Source organism: Nuphar pumila, chromosome 11 (genome assembly GCF_984573655.1).
Source record: "Nuphar pumila chromosome 11, dmNupPumi1.hap1.1, whole genome shotgun sequence".
Lineage (NCBI taxonomy): Eukaryota > Viridiplantae > Streptophyta > Magnoliopsida > Nymphaeales > Nymphaeaceae > Nuphar > Nuphar pumila.
In genome coordinates, this window is record NC_143259.1 from 98,462,653 (window position 1) to 98,474,610 (window position 11,958).

The window sequence follows — 11,958 nt, forward strand, 5'->3', positions numbered from 1 at the left end:
CCTTTTTTCGGGCATCTAGTTCTATATTCATAGCTTTAACCCATTGTGGAAGGTTTTTGGCTTCATTATAATATGATGGTTCATGATAGGAGTGTAAAACTATTAAGCATGCTCTATAGTTCGGTGTTAAAGTATCTTAAGATACAAACTTACTTGGTAGGATAGAGATACGATTGGATCTTCTAAGTGAGGTTTCTTTTATTAGAGGAATTATATGAATATTTTTCTAAAGCACTTGGAGGGTTACTTTGCTCACGTCGGATATAAACTTGTATGGGTCTATCAACAATATCATCATTACTTAATAGTGATTCGACATTCTCATCATTAGAATGTCCATTGTTATCATCTAAAATTTCTTCGTTATTATTCAAAGAAACATCACAAGAGGTTAATTCTTTTTGTGGTAAGATATCAAATAAAAATGTATAATCTACTTCCTCTTTCTTCCTAGTTTTTTCAAGTCCTTTTTTATTTTCTAAAAGGTTAAATCCTTAGAAACATAAAGCTTGTTATTATTAAAGTCAACATCTGAAGCCTTTTTTATTTTCACCATAACCCATGAAGGCATATTCAATGGCTTTAAGAGACAATTTATCTTTTTTATGTAAGAGAACAAAATACTTACAACAAAAAAATTGCAAACGCTTAAAATCAGGTGTTTTTTCAAATAGTTTTTTATATGGAGAAACATTTTATAAAGATAAAGAGGGCATTCAGTTGATGTTAGAATGACCTCGACCCAAAAACTTTTTGGAATGTCTTTAGAGATAACTAGGGTCCTGGTGGTCTCCAAAATATGCTTATATTTTCTTTCGACTAGCCCATTTTGTTGAGGAGTTCTAGGACAAGATTTTTGGTGACAAATCTCATTCTGTTTTAAATAATTTTGAAATCCATTGGATAAGTATTCACCACCTAAGTCTGATCTAAAGATGAAAATATTGCTTTGAAATTGGTTTTTAACAATCATATGAAATTAAAAAAAAAAAGAGAATACATTATATTTTAAATTTAGAAAGTAGATCCACACATATCTAGTGAAATCATCAATGAATGCAACATAATATTAATAACCTCTTTATGATATGATCGGAGAAGGTCCTCACACATCCGAATATACTAATTCGAAAGGTCTTTTAGAGACAAATGTTCTATTAGGAAATATAATTGATTTCATCTTTCCAAAAATACAATATTTGCAAATTAAATCTTTTTTTCATTATAAATTTTTTTCCCGAAAGGAAAAAGATACTTGGCATATCTCGGCAACCGCATCTTTCAAAGGAAGAGGCTTAGATATATGGAGAAGAAAAGATCTAACTTGCTCGAATTCGGGATGAAGCCCATGTAAAAATTAAAAAAAATGTTATTTTTCCATATGTTCTCTTCTTAGCTCCATATCTTCACTAGCAACCCATTTTGGTTCAAGAAGTATTAACTCATCTTATAGTGGAGCTAGAGTGCTAAAATAGTCGTGGACACTCGTGTCCCCTTGTTTGATGGTTCATATTTTTTGCAAGAAGAATTGTCTTGCAGAGTCCTTTTGGATATATATATCTTTAAAAAAGAATCAAGCCTCATTGACTTTTCGAAATTTTGCAATGTTGGCACATATCTTTAACTTAACATTATTCATAAACCATACAAGAATCTTTGCATGGTTACTTTCTCAATCTTCTACCTTAGATTGATGATTTTGAATAGATTTGATGCGAGCATCTCCTTCTAAGGCTTTTTCTTGGTCTTCTTTTCGTTTGGTGAGCTTGAGTTGAGGCTCTAGGATACTGACCATCACATATCCCCAAGGTCTTTCCTTTGAGATTATTTGCCATTGCGGATGCTCACACCATGTAGTTGGAGCCATTTGGCTTGAATGAGAGATCGATCTTTTGCTCATGTTCTATTTTTGAATAGTAGAAGAGAAAAAGAGAGTAATAGAAGATCGTGTAGAAACACGTTCACTTGAGCCACCACGAGCACATGAATACTTGAAGAAGCTTTTCCACAATCACGAACACTTGATGGTCCCTTTCCACAAGACCAAGAGCACCATGGATCTGAAACCATGTAATGAAATATGTGAAACCGATAAACAAAAGGCCTCTAAGGGCTTACAAGAACACAATTACAACATGCACAAGCACATGTCCACAATGGGACAATACAAAAGCCAATAATGGCAACACAAAAGAGTTAAAAAAATACAAAAGCCAATAATGGCAACACAAAAGAGTTAAAAAATATCTTTATTGAGTATATGCTTGAGCTCCAAGCATTGAATAATAGAAGGAGACATCACCCTTATTCATATACATTTACAAGGAGGGAGGCCATTGGGAGCTCCCACATAGAGTCGTTGGGAGCTCTCAACGGTCATATTTATGACCGTTGGGGAGCTCCAACGACTCTATAGTCAAAAGACCATAGAGCCGTCAATGGCCAAGATAATTACAAAAAAAGAAAACTAAAATTAATAAAAAGAAAATAACTGTTTCTAATAAACAGTTATTATTACACGTGAAAAGACCAAAATGCTCCTATAAGGCATTAACTATTGTAAAACATAATATATATATATATATATATATATATATATATATATATAAGTATATATACACACACATATTTTAACACCCACATGGGTGCGTGTGTGGTGCCCTGTTAGAAGAGTCCATGTTACATAGTGGTACTGGCAGATTTAATGTAAATAATACAGATGGGCACAGAGATACACCAGTCATACATTGGAATGTTTGTTCTCATCTTTTTGTTTCCATCTTTATGTTCATCAATTTACTGCTCTTCATGCACTTGGTTTTGTACGTTTATTATTTGTCTTGTACATGGTCCAAAGGTTGATATTTTATGGTTCAGTGCCATTTCAAGTCTGGTCTTCATATGTATGCTTTTTCACTTTTGATATTTATCTTGTATTTAAGGCATTTTGAATTAACGAGGTGCTACCTGTGCAGCCACGTGTTTTTTGTTGTAATTTGGGACTTTACTGTTCACCAGGTGATACATTATGAGCTACCAAGCACCTCTGAGCTCTTTGTTCATAGATCGGGCCGCACAGGGCGTGCTGGTAAGAAAGGAAGTGCCATTCTAATCTATTCGGATCAGCAGACTAGAGCTGTTCGGCTTATTGAGAGAGATGTAGGAGGCAAATTTAATGAGGTACGCAATATGTTTGCATCACTAGTCTCATATTTATGTCTTTTTGTAAATTTTACTTCAAATAAGTGTTTTCTGGGACAATATGCGTTTGTTTCATGCTCTCATTTTCTGCATAGGGAATCTATTCATTGTTGCTTGTTTGATTCAAGTGACTTATAGACATGATGCATTGTTACACCTTGGTGTTTTTTGCTTCTCTTTATTAGCTGTTTGTCTTTGGGTTTCTGATGATGGTGCATGTAGGAGAACAGGACAACTGATTAACTGTTGAGTTCCTTTTTCCTTTGATTCAGCTTCCTAGAATTGCTGTGGAGGGTAGGAGTCAAGATATGTTTGGTGACTTTGGTGGCAGCCGCTATGGATCATCTTTTGGAGGTTCAGGAGGTGGTCGTCTAGGTGGTTCAGGCTTTGGTCGTTCTGGTAGTTATGACAATTCAGGGTTTGGTCATTCAGGGAGCTATGGTGGTTCTGGGTTTGGCCGTTCTGACAGATTTGGTGGTTCATCTGGTCGCTTTGGTGGATATGGTGATGCTGGTTTAGGTCGTTCTGGTTCCTTTGGTGGATCTGGCTCTGGTCGATATGGAGGATTTGGTGATTCAAGCTCAAGCCGTTCTGGTGGTTTTGGTAGGTCCAGTCAATCTGGCAATTTTGGTGACTCTGGCTCAAGCCAGTTTGGTGGTCGTTTTGGGAGTTCTAGTTCCAGCCGCTCAGGTGGCTTCAGTGAATCTGGATCAAGTCGTTTTGGTGAGTCTGGTTCAAGTCGATTTGGTGGTTTCGGTGGTGATGGTGATCACAGTTCTGGAATGGATTCATTTTGACATCTCAAGGTAAATTATGCTTTAATACTTTTATAATTGTGTACAGAAATAACAATGAAAATCCTTTTTCCCTTTCTATTTTCTTTTTACATGACAAGAAAGTCCTAGGAAATGACTTGTACTAAACTTATGGATTTTGTTTTGTGTTTGTATTTGTAATTTAAGCATATTCAACTGTCTTAATTTGTTCTTATTGGAGTTCAGCTTGATAAGGTTCTGCAACTTTACTCCAATTGTCAAGTTGATTGGGATTTTGATTTACCCAGGCTGTGAATTCTTCTTCTCTTAGAGCTTGTTTGCTTTGGTCACAGGTGGGGTGAATAATCACAGCTGGGAAAGTAGGAGCTGTGATTGTTGGTCACAATCTCAATCTTGTGACCGACTTTCACAAGATTCAAGGCAAGAACCAATGTTGTGAAAAGCACGTCTCAAGGCGCAAAGAGCACTGCTCGCCTCAAGACAAGGAACTTTTTGCCTTGAGGCGCAACCATGTGCGACACGCCATGAGGTGTGCACCTCGTACGCCTCGGTGGTGAGGTGCACACCTTATTTGTAATTAAAAAAAATGATTAAAACAACAGCGGGGAGACCCAGTGTTAGGGGCCTAGGGCACACCACCACCCCCTTTCTTCTCCTCCCTTTTGCTCCCTAGCCCCCATCCTCTTCACCATCGGTGGCAGCAGCCCCTACTGGTAGCAACCACCATTGGCGGCAGGTTCATAATCTTTCTCTCCCTCTTCTTCGTCTCTTCTTCCCTCCATTTTCTTCTTTTCCTCTACTGCCACATCTTTCCTCCTTATCAATTCGTGTACCCTCTGTTTTTCTTCTCTCTTTTTTTTCTTCTTCCCTAGATAATTAGATATGCATTATTACGTGTTCTAATGATTGAAAATTGGCTAGATATTCCTAAACTTTTGCTTGTTCATTCTAATATGCATTATATGATGATGACATGATGTCGAGAAATCTAATTATTAGTGATTTTGTTATTTTTATTCTGAATGCTCATATTTTATTTGTTAGATACTTAGATAGATCAAGTTGTTGAATTCATGTTGCTTTTACTTGCTATTATCATTTTTTTGGTATTTATTTGATATTTCTTATTTATTGGTTGTTGCTTCATAAATAAAGCATTTCTTTTATTTGTTTGTATTTTTAGATATTTTTTAAAGTTTTAAAAAATATTTTTTAGGCTTACTCTTTATGCCTTGATTCATATTTGGTGGAGCGCTTTGCTACGCCTCAATGTTTTTCATAACATTGGTAAGAACATTCACTGTTTGCAATCGCAATCACAAGTACCTTTTTTATGCTTCACTAACCTTAAGAAAGTGCTCTGATTAGGGTTACCATAAGTGCTACAAGGAATGGGGAAGCACACTTCTTTGAAATGCACTTCAGAAGCGCAAAACATCACACTTTCGAAACGTCAGGGGAAGCAACCTTTTAATTTGAGAAGCGAGGTCCCCTAAATGGGAAGCTCACTTTCCTTAAATAGAGAAGCGAGCTTCCATGTTTAGCCTCAATTTTTTTTACCAAAAAAATAAAAAAGTAGTAAAATACCCTTTTCTTAAGGGTATAATGGTCATTATCCCTTATAAAGGGAAAGTCGAATAGGGTTTCGACTTTTCCCAATCTCTCTCTCTCTCTCTCTCTCTCTCGTTCTCCACCTCCGACGATTATCTCTATCAGCTTTTGGTGACCTCCGCGACCATATACTTCTTCAGGGCCTTCAAGTACGCATGATTTTTCTCTTTCTCCCACACTCTCGCTATGTTTGTCTCACACTCTCGCTCTCTCTGTCTCTCACACTCGCTATGTTTGTCTCATACTCTCTCTCTCTGTCTCTCACACTCTCGATATGTTTGTTTCACACTCTCACCCAATTTCTCTCTTTTTCTCTGTCTCTTATTCGCTCTTTCTTTCTCACTCCCTCTCTCTTGCTCTTTGATTCTGTAACGCTCTAAATCTTAACCAAAAATACAATAATTTTTTTTATGTAAGACCTTATCTATGACAATGCCCCAACCACTAGGGGGCTCACTTGTGCGTAAGAAGTAGTGTATATTAGCCCACTAGAAATAAGTTCATGAAAGAGACAATCAAGGAAAAAAATTGTTTATCAAAGCAAAACAAAAATATAACAGAAACATTCAGTTTTGGTTTTGGTTAGAATTTTAGGCGAGTTACAAATTTGTTAACTCAACATGGGTCTGAATCCAATTCTCGTATTGGACTCGAGTCTAGGTCCAAATCATGAATCAGTTCCAACTTAGGAATTCAAATAAGAGATATAAAAATAGTAATATAATTTTGTGCGGGTTATAGGTATGTTAACTCAGCATGAGACTTAATCCAATTCTCGTATTAAACTTGGATTCATGTATACATCGTGAATTAGTTCTAACTCCAAAATCTGAATCTGAGATATAAAAATAGCAATATAATTCATAAACTGATTTAAACCATCCATCAATAGTTTTGTAAATAATTGTCAAACAATTTAACAAGTCTTGGTAAATCATATAATATTGTTCAAACAAAAACCCAAATAAAAAATTGTTGGTTCTTGGCATCACTTGCAACATCCCTCCATCGCTTCAACTCAATTACTCATTATCTTATATGTTTGTGATATAGGGTTAGACTCAATATGATAACAATGCATGTATATACAAAAAAAAGCATACATGAAACATACATCTTTAAGAGCATGTGTAATGCAACATCATATCATTTGGATTATTAATGACATAAATCAAACCAACATCTACCTTAGAGAATGTTAAGGTACATAAACCAATTTAGATATGTTTGCAATGACACAAGATACATAAACCAATGCATAATGCATGAGGTTTCTTTTATTTTTTTATCAACACTTACTTTTGAATGCATAAACATGTTGCAATCAATTTAAGTTTTCTCCTGAGTCCCCCCTTTAAAGTATTGTCACAGGTAAAAACCGAAGTACAAAGAAAAACTAAGAGTATTTTCTACTACACAATTTGTATTTTATTAACTTAGTATGCACATGTTCTTCGGGGCGCCATCAGGCATCACCACCCTAGTCAACCAAGGCCATCATTACCTCAAGTGACCAAGAGCATCATCATCCTAGTTCACCACTACTTGGCATTATCGAGCATCATCACCCTAGTTAAATTCTTGGTAGACTAATACGCTAACAGTTGAAGCAACCACACCTTCCCTGGGTCTCAATGGTGGGAATGGTCCTCTACTATCATAGTGAGGACACAAACCTCAATATCGGGTTCTCGGAGAAAATACTACGGAGTTCAGTACCACCTTGTCCCTTGTGACAATCATCCAAGGATTTCACCTTCTTAGAGGGCAACAAAAGGAAAAATGATTACCATATTGTTTGAGTATCTTTTCACATCTTTAATTTTTTTCATATATTTTTTCACATAGAATACTTTTAGATCTACAATATCCACAATATGCACTCATATCACATGAACTATATATCCAACTCAAACATGCATATCATCTCATGTATCATTCGATTTGGCAATCTCTCCACACAGACACAACAATATACCCATTGTGTGCCAATATGTGCAAGTATGTGTCATTCATCATATGTATCATGAGAAAATTTAAAACTTGCATTCAATATAATTTTTCACAAAATTTTGCACTAGCACACAGGCTCAATAGACCCACATGTTGCTCAACATGCCACAAAGTCATATTTGTGTTCTTATGGCACTACATTAGTTCTTTTAAACCACCTGCTCACTCATGAGTATTCACATGTGCATGCTTTTCATGTCTTATAACATATTATCATCACATCATGTTACACATTATAACATCATGTTGCATATCATAACATCTTGCTGCATATCAATACATCATGACATAATTTATATCTTTACATTCAAAAAGAATTTATAAGAGATCACACCATGCCTCAATAGGCCCACATACTGTGCATCAGTATGTCACATGTCCATCTGGTTACTTTTGAAATTATCTCATGTTCATCTAATTTACTTCAGAGAGGATTCTTACATATGTTACATGTATATAAGGAAAAACACATACCTTTGATCTTTACATATCAATGATTAAAATTTATGTAACATTGTTTTATATTCACAAAACAATCTTATCCAATTTTGTCTCTTTAATAAAAAGTTATACAAAACAAATTAGATGCTGAGATTTTTACTATGGTGTCTTGATATATCTAGTTTAAGTCACACAAAAACCTAAAGTTAAATTCATTTTCAGCAGAGCTAAAAACCTTGTAGCATCTATTGTTTATGTTATTTGATAGAACATGTTTATGAAATTTACCAACTTTCATGATTTTTTATTTTCAAATCATGAATAATCAACCTCCAAGATTTTAATTGTCTATTTTTTCATATCCTGACTAATACACCTTAAAATCTCATTCATAGATTCTGAGTATTTTGGGAGATGTGATTTTTATAAAGTTTTTCTATCTTCACATAATCACTGTCAGGACAGGATTCCCGTGTTGACTTGCAAAGGAAATATCTCTAATCCATGACTCATTTGCGCTTGAGATTTGAATTGGGATTACTTCCATGTGTCTGAAACACCCCCATAATTTTTCTAGATTTACGAGTTTATGGTTTGAGAGAATCAAAATTATTATTCTGATTGGCTGAATTAAAATACAAAGAACAAATTACAAAAATCAACCAATAACTTCATGCTTTCAGCAAGATCATCAAGAAAATTCATCCAACGATTTTTAAATCCATATTCATGCATGCAACCATTTAATCATGTTGTAAATAAAAAATACAACACATACATGAATCTAACATAAAAAAAACATACATTTTTCAAAAGAGAACACATTTTCTCTATAAAAATCAAAATTGGTTTTCAAAAAAGGATTTCGGGTTTTAAAACTTTCGTACATAGCATAATATCAGTCCCTACATGAATCTAGGATGATAAATGTGCTGATACGTATCTGAAGATTATCCTATGACATGCTCATGTATCGTAGCACTATACACATGTACAAAGTTACAATGTACCTATTTCAAAAAACTGGCATATCTATCTAAAAAACTCTCCTAAAATCGTGTTCACCAATGGAGCAGCCACACCCAACCCCTTCTCAAAAAGAGGGGCATGAGAGAGAGAGAGAGAGAGAGAGAGAGAGAGAGAGAGAGAGAGAGAGACTAGGGGGCGTGAGATAAGAACAAGATCCTTTCCTTTTTATAACCTCCTTGTGAGGTTGCCTATTCCCATAAGGAAATTTCACTACTAATTCTTATCTAATTTTATTTTATTTAAATGTGATGCTAATTTAAAATTTTTAGCTAATTAAGGCTCCAAAATAATTAAGAAAACTATTAGCTAACTAGGTTTCTTAATAGAATAAGGAAACTAATAGCTACTTGACTTGATTGAGTCCATAATGGACTCTAAGACCTAGGAAGCACCTACCTAAGGGGCGTCCCACCATATGGGTTAAGTTTTCAAATCTAGCTCAAATTAAATTCAAATTCAATCTCAAATGAAATTCCAAATCCAAATTCAATTCTAAATAAAATTCACATTGAAATTCATTCATAATTGAAATTAAATCTCAAATTCAAATCCAAATTTGAGACATAAATTTTATCTTTATTTCATAAAAGATTATGAAAAAATTTCAAGTGTTACATTCTCTCTCCTTAAAAGAATTGTCCTCGAACTAGTGTATTTCTCCCTCATACTAGCCTTAGACTCCATGCACATTCCTTAATTAAATGAACTTTAGCCACCATCTTTGCCTCATAGTTAAAGACCTTTATGCATGCTTTATCACCCAAAACTGATTTTATGTTTTGATCCTAATTATCCTCAAGTAAACAGAAGATGAGTCATCACATTAGTTGTAATGTTAGAATTTCAAGTATGGCATATGTGATTTAGGATGCATGATACCAGAGTATGAATGCCATCACATGCACACTCATTGTGCCTTAATATGGCACCACCTCTCCAGGTACATTGGGTCAACACCTATAAACCAAACACACATGGTTCAACACCCGCAGATGCGCTATCCATTTCATGGTTCATGCATCACAACCTATTATCATCCAATACAAACAAACTTGTTGAATTCTGTCTCTTCAAAGGAAAATCCATTATAAATTGTTTAGGAAGAATTAGATGCTAGAATTTTTACTGTGGGTGTCTTGATTATAATGAAATGGTGGTCTTCAACAAATGCACAAATAACTCACAAACAAGTGTCTATTGGAGACACTACAAGCATGACCCTTGAAAGGGTATAAAAGGAAGAACACTTGAAAAATAAATAATACTTTATTCATGAACAAAATGCTTAAGAAGCATAGTAATTTACATTGAAGGGGTTCACCCCTATATATACAAAAAAGGGGGAGAGAGAGGAGAGCTCATTTTGAGCTCTCCAAAAGAGACGTTGGATTCCAATGTCTCTTAATATAGCTGTTGGACTACAGTCCAACAACATTTATTATTATAGCTGTTGGACTATAGTCCAACAACATTTATTATAGCTGTTGGACTACAGTCCAACAGCTATTTGCACAGTCATGTTCCAACATGAACTTGACTGGATCAAATATCTAGTTTCTATTAAACTAGATGCTAAAAAAGAAAATAAAGAAAAATAGAAAAAGAAAATAATAAAAGAAAATATAATAATATTAAATAATATATATATATATATATATATATATATATATATATATATATATATATATATATATATTACAATTTACATTTTAACACTCCTCCTCAAACTTACGGTACAATGAGCGAAAGTTTGTCTAAGAGGAAGTGAAATCTGGGAGCAGCGAGAGGCTTGGTGAAGAAGTCTGCTAATTGATATTCTGATGTAACATATGGCAGATCAATGGTTCCATGCAAGTATTCCTCTCTGACATAGTGACAGTCCATCTCAATGTGTTTAGTGCGCTCATGGAATGTCCGATGGCTTGCAATGTAGATCACACTTTTGTTGTCATAACACATCTTTGAAGCTTGCGTTGCTTTAGCTCCCATATCTGCTAGTAATCGTCTGAGCCAAACAACCTCCATAGTGGTGGTTGTCATAGCTTTGTATTCAGCTTCGGTGGAGGAAAGAGAGACTTTCTGTTGCTTCTTGCACCTCCACGAAATTAAGGTTTCACCAATGAACACACAAAAACCAGTAGTTGAGTGTCTATTATTGGGATCACCTCCCCAGTTAGCATCAGTATATGCAATTAAATTTAATGAAGATGAAGCAGACAAGAAGAGTCCTCGTGAAAGAGAGGATTTTAAGTATCTAATAATACGCAAAATCGCTCCCATGTGCACGGAGGTGGGAGCATGCCGAAACTGACTGACTGTATGAACCACATGAGTTATATCTGGCCTAGTAATGGAAAGATAAGAAAGAGCTCCAACAAGCTGTCTATAAGGAGTAGGATCATCAAGAAGTTCTCCATCATCATTTTTTATTTTAACATTGACAACTTCTGAAGTGTCTACTTTCTTATCATCTGTAATTCCAGACCTGGAAACTATATCAAGAGCAAATTTAGATTGAGATATCAAATACCCTCGAGGGGAATAAGCAACTTCAATGCCTAAAAAATATCTTAATAAACCTAAGTCAGTCATTTCAAAGTGAGTTTTAAGAAGAGATTTGATATTTGCAACTCCCTGTTTGTCGCCTCCGGTGATGATCATATCGTCCACATAGAGAAGAAGAATAATGATGCCTGCATCAGATTTCTTAACAAACAAAGCAGTGTCAGTTAAACAAGGTTGAAAACCAATATCAAGCATAACATGACTAAATCGGTCATACCAGGCTTTTGAAGCCTGTTTAAGACCATAAAGAGCTTTTTCTAGACGAAGAGCTTTACCCTTAGGGATACTAATACCAGGTGGGGCTTCCATGTATACTTCTTCA

At 35.0% G+C, this 11,958-nt stretch overlaps 1 protein-coding gene across 1 annotated transcript in view; it reads left to right on the plus strand.

Moving 5' to 3' along the window:
- LOC149822579 (DEAD-box ATP-dependent RNA helicase 53, mitochondrial-like) overlaps nucleotides 1-4,181 on the plus strand; it is a 69,523-nt gene extending 65,342 nt beyond the window's left edge. Inside the window, exons 6-7 of the mRNA XM_089981146.1 lie at nucleotides 3,019-3,180; nucleotides 3,474-4,181. Of these exons, the coding sequence (XP_089837272.1) occupies nucleotides 3,019-3,180; nucleotides 3,474-3,998 (687 nt within the window). The 3' untranslated portion in view covers nucleotides 3,999-4,181. The remainder of the gene's footprint in view (nucleotides 1-3,018; nucleotides 3,181-3,473) is intronic.
- The last annotated feature ends 7,777 nt before the right edge of the window (nucleotides 4,182-11,958 follow it).